General features: G+C 40.5%; 2 protein-coding genes across 4 annotated transcripts; both read left to right on the top strand.

The window, feature by feature from the left end:
* Window positions 1-580: 580 nt before the first annotated feature.
* On the top strand, window positions 581-9971 carry LOC135482170 (para-nitrobenzyl esterase-like). Its single transcript, XM_064762031.1, has 5 exons — window positions 581-705; window positions 3570-4392; window positions 5308-5626; window positions 6203-6277; window positions 8219-9971. The coding sequence occupies exons 2-5, from the start codon at window positions 3610-3612 to the stop codon at window positions 8827-8829; spliced, it is 1788 nt and encodes a 595-aa protein (XP_064618101.1). The 5' UTR covers window positions 581-705; window positions 3570-3609; the 3' UTR covers window positions 8830-9971.
* Window positions 9972-11369: 1398 nt separating this feature from the next.
* On the top strand, window positions 11370-18401 carry LOC135479040 (para-nitrobenzyl esterase-like). 3 transcript variants are annotated; one of them, XR_010445817.1, is made up of 6 exons: window positions 11370-11712; window positions 11913-12781; window positions 14754-15063; window positions 15958-16032; window positions 16502-16665; window positions 17387-17515. XR_010445817.1 is itself a non-coding variant. In XM_064758762.1 (5 exons), exons 2-5 carry the CDS (start codon window positions 11924-11926, stop codon window positions 17989-17991), a joined length of 1848 nt encoding a protein of 615 aa, XP_064614832.1. In that variant the 5' UTR covers window positions 11372-11546; window positions 11913-11923; the 3' UTR covers window positions 17992-18401. The 3 variants fall into 3 exon arrangements, 2 of the variants coding, with proteins under 2 accessions (XP_064614832.1, XP_064614824.1); XM_064758762.1 differs by lacking the exon at window positions 16502-16665 and having other exon boundaries at window positions 11372-11546; window positions 17387-18401; XM_064758754.1 differs by lacking the exon at window positions 16502-16665 and having other exon boundaries at window positions 11372-11712; window positions 17387-18401.
* The last annotated feature ends 1845 nt before the right edge of the window (window positions 18402-20246 follow it).

Here is a 20246-nt window from a genome sequence, read left to right as displayed (position 1 = left end):
TGTCGTCTCTCTGACAGTTTAACAGCATGTTAGGGTATAAAGTGTAAGGTGGACGTGTCACACGCTTACGTGACGTGTGTAAAGTGGAAGTGTCACAGACTTACGTGATGTGTGTGTAAGAAGACGTATCACACACTTACGTGAGCTGTGTAAGTGGACTTATCACGCGCTTACGTGAGGTGTCTAAGTGCATGTGTTATATGCATGTGTTATATGCACAGAAAGTACAGTGACTAAATGCATACATGTAGGGTATACGATTTTAACGCCTATGACAGACAAATGTGCATTCTGTCATGTACACCTTCTCAACGGTTTGCTTTGAATAATTCGTGCAAATATGTTTACTAGGCTTTGCGCTTGCCTTCGTCTCTGGCGACTTTTAGCTCTAGCTATGCATAATAAACGAGTAGCGCGAACTTAATACAGGTCTATACATATAGGCATTTTTAGGCTTTTTGAGTAGCTCTTGTAATAAATCATGCACCCCAGTACTGTGTCTACGCCCTAGGCTAAATTTGTGTGGGACCAGTACATAAGCACAATGTTCAGTATCACTTTACGTGTAGTCATTCAAGAGAAAAGAAGTCTATACGAGCGTCTGCGGCCGACCTGGATCCCCAAGCCAATGATCCTCTCCACAGCGTGGAAGAGTTCGGCGTGTGTTGTACTAGCCTGCATTTTAGTTCAAGCCTTAATCTTTCGGTGAGTATAAACCGAATATGAAGTATATAACGCTACTATAAGGCTACTATATTATCAATCTCGTCCTTGGATGAGCAAAAACACATAGCAATGCAAGTTTGGAGTTCTCCAGAGTATATGCATGTCTATCATTCACACTAGCTCTGTGTCTATATACAACTTAGTCAGCGGTTAATTTTCCACTTCTTTCCAACTGTTTATTGACTAGGATTTATCCTCTGTAGACTATTGCTCTGCAGAAACTGTAATTATTAAGCAGGATTTATCCTCTGTAGACTATTGCTCTCGCAGAAACTGTAATTATTAAGTAGGATTTATCCTCTGTAGACTATTGCTCTGCAGAAACTGTAATTATTAAGCAGGATTTATCCTCTGTAGGACTATTGCTCTCGCAGAAACTGTAATTATTAAGTAGGATTTATCCTCTGTAGACTATTGCTCTCGCAGAAACTGTAATTATTAAGTAGGATTTATTGTGTGTAGACTATTGCTTCTCGCAGAAACTGTAATTATTAAGTAGGATTTATCCTCTGTAAACTAATGCTCTCGCAGAAACTGTAATTATTAAGTAGGCTTTAAGCTTTGTTGGTTTTGCTCTTGCAAAAAACTGTATTCATTAAGTACCGGTGTAGGCTTTCCTGTGTAATTCTAGATATATATGCTAATGTACAAGGCGGATATTTTTGAATATAATAAGGAAAATGCCACCATGTATCACCAAAACAGGCAATTATAGGCGGTGCTAAACATACAAATTGATGCAAAATGGGTACATGTCTCCATATAGTGCATGTATAAGCACACAAGCATGTAACTTTTAAAACACTGCCGGGCGATCCAGGCACAGGGTTACAAAAATGCCGTTATAGCTACTGTACTGCTAAGTTTGCATTATATTATTATAGTCGGCGAAAATATATACTCCCCGCAGGGCCAACTCCTTTACTTGGAGAATATTCTGAGTATATGTCTTTTATTCCTATGTAGGTCACATGTCGCTTGAATCGCCTCTCTAATCCCAGCCGGCGATATCTTATGCAAATAACACTTTGCATTGTGAGAATGTTTGCGCGCTATACCACATCCCGTGTTAACCGTAACTACCTTGAAGTTGAAAACTCCTTTCCAAATCTCCACACAGCCGAACTACGTTCTGAACGCAGAGAAAAGAGCAGTCTGTAATAACGGAGTCTGTTCTGCTTGTAGTTATGTTTCCCAGGAGAAAAAGTGTGAACTTTTCACTTTACTGTGTGTTACCTTTGGAGGCCTGAAACTACACTAGCTACACACTTCTTAAGTGACAGAGTACACTTAAATCTGTCTCATAAAGTAGCAGCAAGATTCTTGAAAACACTGATAATAGTTATACATGTAAACAGTGCCGTTCAAAGCACAATGCCGAAGGGACGCCTCATGAAAAACATTACATGTATCGCCGTAAGATTTATCACACAGAATTATGTGTGTCCGTTGTCTTGTTGATCTTCTTCACAAAACAATTCCTCGCAAGAAATTGCAAATTAATTTTTTTCTTTGAATGGGGGATAAATGAGATGGTATCAAAAAGAAAGTGTGAATGAGTGAGTGAGTGAGTGCTTGGGGTTTAACGTCGTACTTAACAATATGACGACGAAGGAATCCTTAGACTGCATCCAATGTGCCTCCTTGTTGCAGGACGGAGTAAGAAAGTTTGAGGTCATTACGAATAACACACATAGATCCATACCTTCTGTCCATATAAAACATTATCTTCAACTCATTACATCAGTGAAAATTTGAAAGATCTGTTTACGATGGGAATCCGTATAAACAAGAGACAGAGAAAAAATAACTGACTCAACTAACTATTTGATAACTGCTTGTAAAAGTATTTCATAAAGCAAGATGTCATTAGGCGCAGGTTAAATGATATCTTAGTGATCTAAATGACGTCTCAGCGATCTAAATGATGTCTCTGTCAGCGATCTAAATGATGTCTCCGTGATCGAAATGATGTCTTATTGATTTCAATCATATCTCATTGATCTAAATGATGTCTCGGTGATCTAAGTGATGTTTCAGTGATTTAAGTGATGTCTCATTGATCTAAATGATGTCTCAGTGATCTAAATGATGTCTCAGCCATCTATGTGATGTCTCCGTGCTCTAAATGATGTACCATTAAACTAAATCATATCTCATTTATCTAAATGATGTCTCAGTGATTTAAGTGATGTCTCAGTGATCTAAATGATGTCTCAGCCATCTATGTGATGTCTCCGTGCTCTAAATGATGTATCATTAAACTAAATCATATCTCATTTATCTAAATGATGTCTCAGTGATTTAAGTGATGTCTCAGTGATCTAAATGGTGTCTCAGTGATCTTAGTGTTCGAATCGAAATCCATATTGCTTGACTGCAGTCTTAAGTCAGGACGTTTGTCAGGTATCTGCTGAGGTGTAGTGTTCTCATTCGGGATCCACCCTCCAGCAATAAACCTAACCGCGGTAAAAGCATTAAACTGACATGGAGAATGGCGAACGGGAAGCTAAATAAATAAATGTCTTTAATTTGTGAGTAAAATTTTTGAAAGTCGAAAGATCGATGTGTATCTTTCAGCTCTTTAGTATGCATACAACGTTTCACCTAACTACAGATGTTAATATTTAAAAATCAAAACTCACAGTACACCACCGAAGCTCCGTTTGTTTTTAGCGGTAATCAAGACACTTTATTTCCAGCATACCGGTGAATTTCCAACTACACAGGCTACTGTGAAGTTCACTATTGGTCACGCGGCAATTTTCCTTTTCCACCTTTGTATCAATAGGACTGTTCTATCCAAACATGCTGATATTGTCACATTTTGTCATGTCTTGCAGGTAACCAAGTCGACGTTGTGAAGCTGACCAAGAAGACGCCATGTCTGCGGGTTCTAGAAAAGTATACAGCCCCGTGTCCTCGTCCGAAAATGACAAGGACTTAGAACTTCCTAACCCAGGGCAACCCAAAAGCGAGTGTTGTTCTTGCCTGAAATCTGCCAGCAAAAAAACTCTAGTTTGCTTATGTCTGTTCATTATAGCATTGATTGCTATTGCTGTTGCTATTGCTGTAGCACTTCTGTACAAACCAGACCATGGTCTCCCTCCTGTTGTTCAGCTCGATTGCTTCAAGGTACAGGGAGAGAGATCTAAAGGTGTCTTCGTGTTCAAAGGGATTCCTTACGCAGAGCCGCCAGTTGGAGGCCTTCGCTGGAAGCCCCCAGTTGCCATCGACAATAGCTCTTCTCGGTGCAACAACTCCACTTACCATGCCACCAAGTTTGGCAGCATGTGTTTTCAGCCTAATCTATTAAACTTTTCCATTCACAATGGCTCAGAAGACTGTCTCTACATTAACGTGTGGACGCCAGAGTTGACAAGTGAAGAAAAATTGCCGGTGATGGTCTGGATCCACGGCGGCTACCTATTGGCAATGGACGGAAATACGGAGTCTTACTGTCCCAATGAAGAGGTTACTAAGGAAACCAACATGGTGTATGTCAGTATGAACTATCGGTTGAACGCCTTCGGGTTTATGGCCCTGAACATGCTGTCTCGAGAACACGAGAGGAAAACGTCTGGGAACTACGGCTTTAGGGATCAGATACTGGCATTAGAATGGGTGAAGGCTAACATAGCCCAGTTTGGAGGCGATCCTAGCAAGGTGAACGAATAGAGTTGTGAGTTTAAAACACTAGGGGCCGATTCCACAAATCCAATTTTGACTTAAGGCAAAATTGAAAACCACCTCACAGTGCTTAGGTTTTGGTAATAAAAGCTAAAATTTGACACATTTGTCTTAAGATGACCTTGGAGAGGTGGACAAAATTTAAATTTCCAAATCCCACAAATAAGCTTTAACATGGCATTTTAAATTTTGACTTAAGTCAGAAACGGCTTTGTGGAATCGGTCCCACGATTGGAAGTTTTTACAACTATAACAATGGTAGTTGCCTCAAGGACATTGTGTCCGTGTGTCTGAAAGACATTGTGTCCGTGTGTCTGAAAGACATTGTGTCAATGTGTCTGAAGGACATTGTGTCCGTGTATCTAAAGGACATTGTGTCAACGTATTCGAAGGACATTGTGTCCGTGTGTCTGAAGGACATTGTGTCAATGTGTCCGAAGGACATTGTGTCCGTGTGTCTGAAGGACATTGTGTCCGTGTGTCTGGAGGACATTGTGTCCGTGTGTGAAGGACATTGTGTCAGTGTGTTTGAAGGATATTGTGTCCGTGTGTCTGAAGGACATTGTGTCCGTGTGTGAAGGACATTGTTTCAGTGTGTTTGAAGGACATTTTGTCAATGTGACAGAGGGATATGCTATCACATATTGGGATCACCGAGTTAAGATGTGTGTTCAAATTTGCATACTGGGTACTATTCTGATAAAAATGTATCCCACTTTTTTATATCGAGATTCAAAGATGTGAAGACTTTCACACAGCCATCTGAAAACCTTAAATGTTAACCTTCGTTTCACTTTTAGAAAGTAGCTGTAGCCGGATAGCCATTAACAGTGTGGTATTCATGTACTCATTTTCAGTTCTCCATATTTTTGGCTGCTCTCTGTTACACAGGTCACTATATTTGGGCAGAGCTCTGGAGGAACCAGTGTTTATGCCTTGTTGGCGTCTCCCATGGCTAAGGGTTTGTTCCAGGCCGCCTGGATCATGAGTGGCTCTCCCATCCTCAACAGTACGTTAGAACAAGCTGAAAAGGCCAATGAGAAATTCTTAAGGAATACTGGTTGTTCAAATACCACGTGCTTGCGAAATCTCAAGCCGAGTCAGGTATTGAAAGCTGTCCCGTGGCATGAGTATCCCTTCTGGGCAATGGCTGATTTGTTTGACTTGCCTGTGAAAAACATTTTTGATGGACCATTGGCTATAGTAGATGGTAAGACATTTTCAAACTTCTAGTCCTCCATTGATTTATTTCCTTCTTTGTTTCACGCAGGACTGAATATGCAGTTTTAATGGTAGCGAGGGCGACGTTGATTTGTAAAGGCGTTTTCGTAAAGACGGCAGTCGGATTTTCATTATGGAAAGCAAGGGGAAACAACTCTGCGTTTACATAACGCTGTTACATAGGTCTTTACGCTAGCGGGCCAAGACTTTTAAGATGATCAACAATATCTATAGAGCATCACGTGTCGTATTTACTGCAGTATCTTGAAACCATTTGAATGTGTATCATACGATCTTATTCTTTGGTGTTGTGGCATATTCTCAAGAATATTTCATTCATGCTGTTACGACGATCACCTTAAAGAGAATTGATTCTGACCTTCATGTTTTTTAAACAGAGATGATATCTGAGTTGTGAAGTTCAGTTCATAAACAAGATGCCCGTCGACAACGAGTTGTTACTCACATGCATTTCTGTTTGAGATATTGACGAATAATTATTGTTGCTATATACATTACCTTCCTAATGTTTTAAGAGGGACTTACCAGGTTAATCTGTTCACAGGTATAGTCATCCCAAAAGTTCCCATGGAGGCTTGGAATAAGAAGGAACAGACCATTAACTCTCCAGTGATTATAGGTAGACACAGCTCGCTCTGATCTTTGAACCCAACTCGCTCTGATCTTTGACCACAGCTCGGTCTGATCTTTGAACACAGCTCGGTCTGATCTTTTACCACAACTCACTCTGGTCTTTCAACACAGTTCACTCTGGTTTTTTGCCACAGCTGACTATGGTCCTTTATTACACAACTCACTGGTCTTTTACCACAGCTCACACTGGTTATTTGCCACAACCCACACTGGTCTTTTACCACAGCTCACACTGGTTATTTGCCACAACTCACACTGGTCTTTTACCACAGCTCACACTGGTTATTTGCCACAACTCACACTGGTCTTTTACCACAGCTCACACTGGTTATTTGCCACAACTCACACCAGTCTTTTACCACAGCTCACACTGGTTATTTGCCACAACTCACACTGGTCTTTTACCACAGCTCACACTGGTTATTTGCCACAAGTCACACTGGTCTTTTACCACAGCTCACACTGGTTATTTGCCACAACTCACACTGGTCTTTTACCACAGCTCACACTGGTTATTTGCCACAACTCACACTGGTTATTTGCCACAACTCACACTGGTCTTTTACCATAGCTCACACTGGTTATTTGCCACAACTCACACTGGTCTTTTACCACAGCTCACACTGGTTATTTGCCACAACTCACACTGGTCTTTTACCACAGCTCACACTGGTTATTTGCCACAACTCACACTGGTCTTTTACCACAGCTCACACTGGTTATTTGCCACAACTCACACTGGTCTTTTACCACAGCTCACACTGGTTATTTGCCACAACTCACACTGGTCTTTTACCACAGCTCACACTGGTTATTTGCCACAACTCACACTGGTCTTTTACCACAGCTCACACTGGTTATTTGCCACAACTCACACCGGTCTTTTACCACAGCTCACACTGGTTATTTGCCACAACTCACACTGGTCTTTTACCACAGCTCACACTGGTTATTTGCCACAACTCACACTGGTTATTTGCCACAACTCACACTGGTTATTTGCCACAAATCACTCACACTGGTCTTTTACCACAGCTCACACTGGTTATTTGCCACAACTCACACTGGTCTTTTACCACAGCTCACACTGGTTATTTGCCACAACTCACACTGGTCTTTTACCACAGTTCACTATGTTTTTTTTTGCCACAGCTGACTTTGGTCCTTTATAACACAACTCACTGGTCTTTTACCACAGCTCACACTGGTTATTTGCCACAACTCACACTGGTCTTTTACCACAGCTCACTCTTGCCTTTTACCACAGCTCCCTCTGGTCTTTTACAACTAACACTGGTCTTTTATCACAGCTCACACTGGCCTTTTACCACAACTAACACTGGTCTTTTATCACAACTCACCCTGATATTTTACCACAACTAACACTGGTCTTTTACTACAGCTCACTCTGGTCTTTTACCACGACTAACACTGGTCTTTTATCAAAGCTAACTGGTCTTTTATCGCAACTCACTCTGGTCTTTTACTACAACTCACTCTGGTGTTTTACCACAACTCACTCTGGATTACCATACATTACTAGTCTTCACACAAAAGTTGAGTCCTAAGGGCACTAACAACAAAATGGCCCACCCAATTTCAGGTTTTACAAAACAGGCATAATTCGAATCATTTCATTTTTTGCAATTTTTAGGGTGAAGGGAAAGTGTAATGAAAATTACGGTTATGACGGCGGCATTAATATTGCTGACAAAAGACTATACTACAATCTTAAAGAAAACACCACACCTGATTAAGCCAGACTCAAACACGTTTTCTCACTGACTGGGGGAGATTTCTCTACCGCTAATTAATTAAGTTTTGACCTAAGAATAAATTTTATTTTGAGATAACGTAGGGAAGAATCATTATATTTAGTAAATAAGTGGCCGAATGAATGTTGTTTGTTTTTTCTTCTTATGCACAGGAGTTACCGCTCAAGAAGTGGACCTCTTCCCTGCTCGGACAGATGTAAAGTCGTGGAATTCCTCTCAGTACGAAGATTACGTCAAGCTCAGATTGGATACCTTTGGACCGGACATTTCTAAAGGAGCTTTGGAACTTTATAAATTCACCAATGGCAGCAGTGCGGAATATCTACTCACTACTATGACGTCAGACGCGCGCTTGAACTGTGCCATGGATCGCCTGGCACATGCAATGGTGGCAGGGTCCGGCGGGAAAGCTGTGTATCTATACGTTGCCACTGCTCGTCCTTCAGATATTGTTCCTTATCTGGGTTTTCCTTTTAGCCCGGAATACTCTTTTCACTGCATAGACGCTTTTGCCTTTTTCGGTACGATGAAAGATTTTTACAATCAGCCACTTAAAGACTCTGACTTGTCGTTCCAGTCAGTTATGCGGAAGGAGATTTTGAGTTTTGCCACAACAGGGAAAGTAAGCACCGAGGCATGGAAGCTGTATCCAAAATCGACGGCTTTACTCGACACCAACGTCACTGTTGTTGATCGCTATGAGGAAGAGAGATGTAACTTTTGGCGTATTAATGGCTTTTTCTCATACGCCTGGCTGAATTAGACACAATGGTTTAAGCAATGCACAGTACGAATTGAAAACAAACACATTCGGAATAATGCGTGTTGATTTTTGCGGCATTGTTTTTAGAGTTTGTCTTGGTTAAGGTAGCCGCACCTTCACTGTAGCAGACGAATAAAAAAAATAAGAGACGTTTCGCTTGTGGCCGTATCAACAATATCCTTAACCAGAGACACAGTCGGCTTTACTCGTACCTCTTTTATCATCCCACCAGTCTGATCTTCTTTCTTCATATTACACGATTGTTTCACATCGCTATAGATCTCGCTATACTTCACTGCCACAACTATAACACTTTTTACATAAATCTTGAACAACGCCAAGGTTATTGGGTTGATGGTAACGAGGCAGTAAGTAACGTCAGAAAACAATAAAAGCTCCGTCTAAACCTTTGTTTCCGTTAATACTTGTTGCATGTCAAGTTTCTTTATCTAAAGCAATCACAACATGATTTAAACGGACACCTGAAACAATTATATTGATGAATGATGGCTATAGGACCGAGCGAGGACAGTGAAAAGTGAGAAGTGAGGCTAACGATAGACACACCTATACGGGCTCAAGCTTTTCTAGTGGTGGTAATGATGGAAAGCGAGCGTAGTGAGTGGCAGAGCATGCGCTGTAAAGAGTATGGCAGTTGATCTTGTATGCTATCAGTCGACGTGGTCGCGCACTTACGGGAGGAACTGATGACGAGATGTAGTAAGGTTGAGTCTCCTATGACTGAATCTTGAAGTCGTACTGGTAGCGAAGCGAGGCAATGAAGTGACGAGGTAGCGACTTGCTTTTAGGTGTAGGGTTATAGTGTACAATAAATAAGCATTGTTGTTGGTGTTTTTAATGCAGTGCAGACTGGTTACGTATACAACCAATCAGAAGAACGGAAAATGATATCTGTTTTTCAACTGATGCTGTTTATCTTTCAACATTTGTTTCTAAACTCTCTCAATGGCAGCAGACTCAAACTGCAATTTTCAGAAGAAGTGGTAGAGTATCGCATAGTGGACAAATTTGGGCTCTTGATATTTAAATCCTCTCAAAAAGTGTTACTTGGCAGGCCTATATGTATATTGCTGTGAATCATATTTTCTTGTTTATTACATATTCTTTGTTTGTAGTCGCGCACAGTTCTGAAATATTCTGCTTGAAATAAAAAAGTATATTTTACTAAAACAGTTGTTCTTTAGAAATGTTCAGTGAAATCTATATCATCAATATATACGCATTTCCACCACAACCGTTATTCAATTTTATCCAGAAACATACATATTAATGTATGAAAAAAGTGCCAATGATATCAGAAGTTATCCATATTCCAATAGCCTTAAACGTGGGCAGGGATTTTGTACATTCTTTTGCTAACACTGATTGAGCGGCGTTTGATGGCAATATAAGCTGTCGGCGGTGCTCGTGTAGCTGTTTGTGCCGATTAAAATTTGTCGAGGAATATTTGTCTTCTACCAATATGGCGTTCATATCTGTACATTGCCTACGGGAAAGTCAGTCAGTTATACACTTGCCAAAGGTCGATGGTTTGCCTCAACTTCCACCCATAAAGCAGACCACTACGGTATAAGCGAAAAAGTCTTAAATCAATTAAATCGTTATTCCAGCATAAATTCCATATTAAATTTCAAACCCGAAACTGATCAATCCCATGGAGCGACTTAAACTGGTAGTTTCTCCTGACATCTATGACATCATGTATCAAATATCCGTTTCAAAAACAGCAAGTGACGCGGCCGTTACTGTATGCATGGTATACGTGGTTATGGCAGAAGCGTATGTGTTATACACGATTGAATAATTTCACTCAGTCGCCGAGAACACACCTTGTGTCTTTCCAACATCACTGAAAACTGTGGACTGCTTCTCTTTGCATGATTCCGTACTATTTTCGTACTTTGTATACATTCTTAGCTCTTTGGTGAATTGCGTGATACGTCATTTTTGGGAATTAGCCTTGCGATTATTGAACAGGGTCCACTTGTACGAAGCCCTCTTAAAGTTAAGAGCACGTAACTACCATGGCGACCTAATGCCTACAATGCAGTTTCCCATGGTAATAACGCGCTCTTAACGTTAAGAGGGCTTCGTGGAAGTGGGCCCTGGAACGTTGACGGCTCGTATACGAATGTCTGTATATACGCAGGCAGTTTCCACGTTGAGCAAATGAAAAAATATTCTTAAGCTACACCTTTATGAACAAGGTTTATAATTTCTAAGGATTACTCTAACTGTACATGCATACTGACACTTATTTTTATTTGATAATAGTCCCCGTTTCATTGCCATTACGGTGTTTTTATTATTTTGACAAGGAAACGAAAACAAAATTCACAAGTCACTGTCTCGTTTGTATAGGCAACAGGGGCGTGTTTGTGCTAATAACTTTGAGAGAAAGACAGCAGGATGTGGATCTCCATTGGTCAGGAGCAGCGGTTTCTTGCAATAAGAGTACACAGTTGAAAGGGAGCCGCGCATACTCCGTGTACATGTCTGCCAATACCTGCCCAGAGCAGTGCATGTATGCGTACCGTACTAAATTTGAGGCATTATAACCTTGGCATCTCCGGCCGTTAGTGTAAAACCTGGGACTATCATAGACTATTGTATATAACAGTCCCAGGTAGAACACAAAGGTTGTGCGAAGCTGTCATCGTCCCGACCGATTCATGATCAACAATACCACCCTAAAGGTAAACACAGATTCACCGCCGTCTGACCTATTTTGGATTTCAGACTAAGCCGTAACATACGGTACACAGATTTGCCTGTTTAAGGAGAGAGTTGACACGGTATATACAAGTAAGATATAGCATCTTGGAGCTTATACGTCTTTCATTGGGAGAATCTCTTTTGTAGGTAAGTACAGAACACTGACATTTGCATTTCATCTGACTGCATTTCATCTGACTTTTTGTCCGTTCCTGACAGTTCGATGTGTGGGCTATATCCTGTAACCATTAAAGGGAATATGCATAACGGAAATATGCAAATATTTCGATGGTAAAACCAAACGAAGTAATAGATAAAATAATTTTTCTTTCCCATTTTCTTCCCAGACTTAAGCACAATGAGTGACACAGCGACAGAAGCTAGAGGAGGTGTGGCAAAGGATCCATATTGCCCAAAGAGAATTCATTATATGTGTATTGGCACTACTGTGATGGTCCTGCTCTGCCTCTGCCTTGTTCTTGTTACTCATCTAATAACCCAGCAAAAGCCTTATATTGTACAGAATAATTGGGTGGGGGACGACGCTGAGGAGTCTTCTGCCGATGCGATCAGCTCAAGTAATACAACAACGACGACTAAACCTACAGCAGTCAGAACAGCAAACACGTCTGCAGATACCCCTGCAAGAGTGAAGTTGGATTGCTTTACTATACAAGGAACGATCTCCGAAGAAGCTTTCGTGTTCAAAGGAATCCCATATGCTCAACCACCCGTCGGTGCCTTAAGATGGAAGCCTCCGGTGCCGTTGAAGGCGGGAACCTCAGGAAAGTGCCATGGCTCGGACGGCACTATCACTATTGATGCGAGTCGGTTCGGGGAAAATTGCTTCCAGGCAAGTTTCCAAAAAGGCGTCCTCTACGAAGGCTCGGAAGATTGTCTCTTTTTGAACGTTTGGACGCCAACTTTGAATTCCTCCGCCAGACTGCCCGTTACCGTGTATGTCCACGGTGGGGGCTTGGTGGCAATGGACGGCAACACCTCTACCTATTCCCCTAACCCGAACATCACTGTATCCGGGAACATGGTGTTCGTCAGCATGAATTACCGTCTGGGCGTCTTCGGCTTCCTCGCTCTCGATCTCCTCTCAGAGGTCAGCTCGACCAACACCTCGGGAAACTACGGTTTAATGGACCAGATTCTAGTGCTGGAATGGGTCAAAGCCAATATTGAGAAGTTCGGTGGCAACCCGAATCTGGTAAGCTCAATACATTCCGGTAAGCTCAGTACATTCAGCTTTCGATTTTGAAATGGAAATACTCAGAAACTGGTGTTACAGCCTAGATACCTTTGCCTGAGGATTAGGTTCCATAGCCCAGGGACGAAATACGTGCTGGTCTGAGCCAAATTTTAGCGAAAGAAATTGTATCATACCAAAAAGCATACAGTCTCAAATGAAGCAATAATTTGGCCCCAAACAAAAATTAGTAAATTGGATCAGTAATCCGAATAAAGATGACGTGAATCTAATGAACATTACAGGTCAGTAATTGCACGATCTGTGTGTAGTATACATATGTGTGTGTATCCATATGGTTATTATAGTAAATACACGTACCTACTGGTACTAATGGCTGAGCCATGGCACAAATTATTCGTTAGAATGGGGCTAGCTGAGCCATGGTACAAATTATTCGTTAGAATGGGGCTACCATTAAACCAATATATATATATATATATATATATATATATATATATATATATATATATATATAATAATAATTCCACGATCAATTCCCAAGACACTATTCAATACAATCACCAAAAAATTAAGACTATACATAAGAAATTAGGACGCATCCATATATAAAGAGAAGCTATGATTAACTGTACTGTTGGGTTGTATGCAACCCTAACTGAGCTAAATTGACAACTTTCTTTCACCGGTTACGTCTGATCATTTGCCAACCATCACGTTGGCCACATCGTCGTTGCTCCGGATTTACTTTCTATACTGCAAATTTTTGATATTACATTAATTTTATGAAGAAATATTATAAAACTGACATTTTGCCTTTATGTAAAGTTTTAATGCACTTGAGCTATAATAAACGCACTTATGTAAATTAAGTTTTACTTGGGAAGTTTCTTGAAACGTTTGTATTTACAGTCATATTCCCCAAATGTCATTCATGCATGAAACTTCGTGCGTAACTTGTGCTTTACAGTTACGTGTAAATAACTGAGTTTTTCAGTTGCATGTAGTACAGGCCTATCGCATTGTGGCCTCAATGTAATCAGATTTTGACAAGATATTGGCATGAAATTCTCTTAACTGTCTCGAGGTACAATATACATGTGCAGAGTTCGTGTCAGCTTACGTTTGTGTGTGCTTTCAAATGAAAAAAAAAGCAAAAAAAAAACCCCAAAAACCAAAAAAAACCGATATGTAACATAAGAGGCTAACATGACAGTTCATGTTTTCAAAAGACTGATCTTTTAGTTAGATATACTTTGTAGACAGTGCCTATATTCAAGCATTAAGAGGGTAGGTTAGATAAACTTTAATCATATCAGATATAGAAACAATCCACTTATTGAGAACACATCATTTTAGATACACATTATTCTGGAACTGAGAAGAAAGGGTCTAGGGGCTTTATATTCATCAGGTTGAATATGATAGCCACTTTGGGTATATGATCAGTTATAATCAAAGCGCAACTTAGATGCATATGTTGATTATCTACCACTTATAAACTAGAATGCATGATGGTTCACGATGTGGACACTAATATAATTCATTCGGCTAGAACATTCCTTGCGCCAGTCCATCATCTTTGAAAAGTCTTGACTGCTTTAATTACATTTTTTCTTTTAATTTCTTAAACTGTCTTAATTCTGTGGCGGTTTGTTATGGAACGTTGTTCTGGAAATTGGTATTACGATTATTTACCCGGGGCGTCCATTTTGGTTGATGGCTGGTTTACGAATGTCTATTTTTGTCACCTAGTTAAGTTTTATACCAGATAGTGACTTTTCGGGAACTGAGCTGAAAGGGTAGATAACCTTGCTATCAGTTGTTGGCTTTTCAGTTAATAAGCGAACTGGGTAAACTTTATTATTGTTAAAGGCTTTAAATCAGTGTATGACTATTCAAGTATTAGGGCAACTGGTTAGATAAGATTAGATTACTTGACCTGCCAACTTTATTTACTGCTTACCAATAGGTGACACTAGCGGGACACAGCTCAGGGGCAACGTCAGTCTATGCACTTCTGGCGTCGCCGGCGGCTGACGGGCTCTACCAGAGAGCCTGGCTCTCCAGTGGTTCCGTGAGTTTGAACAAGACCCTGGAGGAAGCGTCGGCAGCTAACCTAGCCTTCCTCAACAACACAGGGTGTCGGGACGTCGCTTGTCTATACCAGCTCACAGCCGAGCAGTTGATGAGAGCGATTCCCATTGAGAGATGGGCTGCCGATGACTTGGATGAGCTACCCGTAAAAGGAAGATTCAACGATCCGTTAGCCATTGCCGACGGTAGGTAGAACAAATCAAACTACCAGAACCGCAACTTCGCCAACCAAGAAATCTGTATACCGTATACCACTTTGTGCGCTTTAACTAACTCAACATAATATTTAAAAGAAAAGACAATAGAACACATGCATAGGCATCGATAAAGTATTCCAAAGGTTTAAAAAGCGTAAGTTTATTTTTGTGATGTTGTACATGCCAGTTACCACAGTTATGACTGTTGCCATTTAGATCTGTTTCCACCCCTCTTTCCAAATAACTCAGGTTACATTTTTTGTTGTCTTTTCCTTTAAAAGTTGTGTGCAGATTAGATCCGTAAAATACTGATGGGTGTTATGCTTAGTGCCAGAGAAATTTATCAATTGGGACGGACCACGCGGTCCTGTTTTTATTTTCGTCCCCACCACCCTTTCCACCGGTCTTGTCCTTTGATAAATAGTGGCACCAACGTCAACGATTCAAAGGTATTAAATAGTTAGCCTACTCTCTGAGCTCGGCGTCGGAGTGGCGTCCATAGTCGATTAACTGTCACGGCATCACAGACAGTGGTTTGAATTAACAATATTTAAAATGTTTACTTTTGACCAGAGGTAGTGTTCTAGAATACAGCTACAGGGTACTTTTGCCATTTTGATGCAAAAAAAATTATGAATTTGGAGACGATCTACATATGTTGAGGTTTTTAAACATCAGCGCTTCTACCAATTTGAGTTTGGAGACAAATCAACCTGCAGATTACGTTATACAACTGCATTGTAAGTGTAAAAATGACTTTCGTACAAGATGTATTAATACTCATTGTAAACAACATCAGTTAACTCACTCTTCTGCTGAATGCAAATGAATTGCACTGAGTCACTATGTATAATCCAAAGTTTTCCTTTCTGTCACGTCAAGGTGTGGTGGTCCCATTTCCGCCATTACAAGCCTGGGAAGAGCACTTACTTCGGATAGCTGTTCCTGTTCTAGTCGGTAAGAAAGCACATACCCTATAGATAAGTGGTCCTCGCACGGGTATCACGATGGTCATATTTATACGACTCTAAATGGAACAAGGACAAAATGTCAGTCAGTCTTTTGCTGCTTCACCTGTCCCAAAGAGATCCCGTGTGGTGATAATACTTTAGTTTCTGACTTATGTCCATACCCTGCAAAGCACACACATAAAAATGTGACGCTACCGAGTACTTATAACGAGTACATTATACAAATCGTACAATGCTCTAATCAGTTATTCCGCCACGGTTTCTCCGAAGACACCGGACATGACACCCCATCCGTGCTGTCACAATATACTGACAAGTGTTCTTCTGCGTTATTCCCTTAGAGCATCAGATGCTGATTTTATGGCCTCAGGTATGACCAGACTGTGGATTGAACCACGAGCTTCTCGCTTGTGAAACGGATAATCTTTGCATGCGCTTAGATGTCTGTGTTTTAGTTGTAACAGTGAGCATACCCCTCATCACCAATCATGGCTTTACGGATACAAGAACCCCTGTGTTGTAAAATCCGGTGTGCTGCCTCACCCGGGAGGACTTTAACAGATTAGATAACCACGCACAGCTCTACAACAAGTCGTCTTTATTGCCGAACCATGCTGAGGTAAATTAATGAAACACAATAAAATAATGTCGATAGAAACAATACATAACGATAATGTAATGGTATAAGTACACAACGTTATATAATGCGTATTCACAGTGTTCCACTGAGTGTCAATAAGCTTCACGGAGTTCACACGAAAATGCACACAGTTTAACACAAGCGTTGTTGTTGTTTCCCGAACTGTACCCTGCTCCTCAGATTCCTCATTTTCAAAATTAATTTAACACCGTATATGATTCCGTTTGTATGTACATGCATATATCCAATTGTAAATGTTACACTTACACTGTGTTGTCTGGTTGTTGTCAAGTTTGAGCGGCATTTAGATAGCTGGGGAACGAAAAGCACTCCTCGACGATTTTCTTATGTAATGTCACCAAACCAAACTCTGGCACAGGAGAGTTCAACATGTGCACAGTACAAGGCAGGCGTGACATCCGGCATTGAAGGTGAAAATGTACACAAAATGGTGGGATGCTGAATAAAACCCGTACAATGTACATGCAGCAGTATATGTTACAGCAGCCTACATGAACGATAACATGCTGAAATCCTGAGTTTCTAAAATTAATGCTGAAACAGTCCAGTCCTAGTATATACTCAAAAGCAGCAGTAAAAGAATCAAATTCATTACAACGGCGCGTCTCACTGAAACTTTGAAGCCAACAGTAGATTGGGTAGATCCGTGCAATATCTTATATTCTGTGTATTGTTGCAGGTTCAACTGCTCAAGAAGTAGACTTTTTTGCCATGCCCGAAGGAATCAAGTCCTGGAACTGGACAGTGTATGAAGAAAATGTACGAATGAGATTAGATACGTTTGGGGGCAATATTTCCCGAGAGGCACTGCAGTTGTATCCGACCAGCAATGAGTATGACCCCGAGTATCAATACACCACCATGGTTTCTGACGTCAGGGTCACGTGCCCTACCCGGACACAGGCCGACATCATGGCATCCGTGTCATCTGCAAACGTGTACAGGTACGTGGTCACATCACGTCCGTCAAAGGAAGTGTCATATCTTGCCCTAACATCGAAACCAGCTTATGCTTACCACACATTAGATATGTTTGCTTTCTTTGGCGTGTTAGAGGATTACATACACCCGCTGACCGCCGCAGAAAGAGATTTCCAGGCAACCATACAGACTGAGGTCTTTCACTTTATCCGAACTGGGCAAGTGAAGTCCTCTAACTGGCGAGCACTTCCAAATTCCACCGCCATTGTGGACAGCAATATTACCGTCGTTAATGACTTTCACAAGAATCGGTGTGATTTCTGGGAATCAAATGGATTTTTACAATACGCTTGGACAAATTAAATCATAGCACTCTTTTCCGGAAGTGCAGAGTGTATACATAAAACATTTGAACAGCGTGTCTTGCTTTGGTTTTTAAGTAACATGTAGACATCATTTCTGTAAGTTGATTAATAATGGTGCAATATGAAATCTTTGCACCATTTACTTACTTATATCAGATCTTACTTAGATATTACTGACAAAGAAACTTAAGATAGCCTACCGTTACTTAAAACATACTAGTAGACAATGGTTCACGTTTCCAAACACTTGCAAGATACTCGGTCATGATGATACCTGGAAAATATCACCAAAGCTGCTTTGAAGAAAACTGGTTGAATCTCTTTTTATTTTTTGACTGATTATTTCTCACAGTTCACATCTACATGCACCTTTTTCTAAATAAAGTGTAATTATTTACTTTACAGAAAGCTTTGTGTTTAATTCAACATCCCATTGCCAAACCAATATACAATTATTTTGAAATGCCTTTCGCAAACCTTGCAATAATTATTGGCAGAAGTGATCAGGTGAGAGCACTACATAGTTATGACTGGCGGTAATGTTCAGTTGGGAGCACTACATAGCTATGATTGGCGGTAAAGTTGAGGTGGGAGCACTACATGGCTATGATTGGCGGCTATGTTCATCTGGGAGCTCTACATAGTTATGATTGGCGGTAATATTCAGGTGGGAGCACTACACAGCTATGATCGGCGGTAATGTTGAGGTGGGATATGGCAATACATGGCTATAATTAGCGGTAATGAACAGGTGGGAGCACTACATGGCTATAATTGGGGGCAGTCATCAGGTGGGCGCACTACATGGCTATAACTGATGGTAATGTTTAGGTGGGAGCACTACATGACTATGATTGGTAGGTAACTCCACTAGACTAAACTAAGCTATGTAGTATCCCATTGTATGTTTACACGTGCACTCAAAAAAAAAATAATTTGAAAGTCTGTTGTCTGAGTGATGCAAGAATGTATCCTGCTATTGTAGCAGACTGTTCTGTTACAAATAACACACATATTCTATAAAGACATAAAGATACTATTAGACTAACAGGATATTATTTTGAATATGACAGAATATTATGTTATAATGACAGAAAACATTCTAGCATCACTCAGACAACAGACTTTCTGTTACAATGAACAGATTATTTTTTGGAGTGTGTTTGCTCTGACAGAACCTGCGAGTATTGTTAATGCATTACTATTTGTAATTAATATGACTTCTCGGCGTATTTATGAATACCAGGAAAGATTCTAATTAGAAACGAACAAATCGAAATGATTTGAACGAAAGTGAGCTGTATGGAGCGAAGTAGACTGCGTCAAATCTGTTATCCAGTTCAGGTTATGTAAGCTTTGCAAGGTTGCAATTCCATATTCATTTTTCCAGAGCCTTGTAAGGCGGAGAAAAAACATCCGATAAGGTTTATTCAGATTCTGTACTATAATCGTGGACTTCAATTATGGTCAGAATGTTTCTGAAAAAAAGGCTGGAATCATTGGAGTGATATTTGATGACTTTAGTTGCATGTGAGTTTTATGAAATTTATATACAGGCGGTCAGTCTGAACTTTAACTTAAAACCGGTTTTTACCATTTCGACGACCAATCAGTGAATCTCAGACCCGCCATGTTCAGACATGGCTTTGACTTCGTTCAGTGGTAGTATTTTGTTTTTCAATTTCACTAACACTGAAGGTCTACCAACTTCCTCTATACGGATATATCATCAGATTATGAACGGACAAACCCTGACAGACAGGACTTCCGATTTGCGATGAAGTTGTCCTCTTTAATAACTATTCAGTTGTGCAGATCAGACAGAATTAACATCAGAGAGATTCAGGAGTGTTTTTCGACAAACGATTCCAAACGCAGTTATTCAATTTCTGAACAAACAAACAAAAAAATACCCACACAAACGGCTCTCTGCATCTATACTTTTTTATTTACTTCACATTGTTTAGCGCTATAGGCCTGCTCGAGAATGTTTACCGACAAGATGGAGGTCAGTTTTATGAGGGGAAGAAATTGACAAACTACGTGTGTATAAATTTGCAATCGATATTGGTGGAAGACTAGCGATCTTGAACGAAGGTAAGATTTCTAAAATACAGTCCCATGAGCGTCATCAATCGCTTATTCTGACCACAACCTCGCAAATAGTGGGCTTGTTGGGGGCGGGGGGTGGGAGGGGGTAGGTCTAGAAATTCCATGTCTAAGACAGAACTGAATCCGCACCTAGCGTGTACC

This window comes from Liolophura sinensis, chromosome 1, assembly GCF_032854445.1.
Source record: "Liolophura sinensis isolate JHLJ2023 chromosome 1, CUHK_Ljap_v2, whole genome shotgun sequence".
In the NCBI taxonomy this organism is placed as follows: Eukaryota; Metazoa; Mollusca; class Polyplacophora; order Chitonida; family Chitonidae; genus Liolophura; species Liolophura sinensis.
Note: the sequence above shows the minus strand (reverse complement) of the source record. Positions and strands in the feature narration are given on the sequence as shown.

What these genes read in the sequence shown, in the direction of transcription:
- LOC135482170 (XM_064762031.1), top strand. Translation starts at nt 3,610, where the DNA reads ATGTCTGCGGGTTCTAGAAAAGTATACAGCCCCGTGTCCTCGTCCGAA. An exon ending in TTGGAGGCGATCCTAGCAAG is followed by an intron (nt 4,393 to 5,307) that starts GTGAACGAATAG and finishes TCTGTTACACAG; the next exon opens with GTCACTATATTTGGGCAGAG. An exon ending in ACCATTGGCTATAGTAGATG is followed by an intron (nt 5,627 to 6,202) that starts GTAAGACATTTT and finishes ATCTGTTCACAG; the next exon opens with GTATAGTCATCCCAAAAGTT.
- LOC135479040 (XM_064758762.1), top strand. Translation starts at nt 11,924, where the DNA reads ATGAGTGACACAGCGACAGAAGCTAGAGGAGGTGTGGCAAAGGATCCA. An exon ending in TCGGTGGCAACCCGAATCTG is followed by an intron (nt 12,782 to 14,753) that starts GTAAGCTCAATA and finishes GCTTACCAATAG; the next exon opens with GTGACACTAGCGGGACACAG. An exon ending in TCCGTTAGCCATTGCCGACG is followed by an intron (nt 15,064 to 15,957) that starts GTAGGTAGAACA and finishes TGTCACGTCAAG; the next exon opens with GTGTGGTGGTCCCATTTCCG.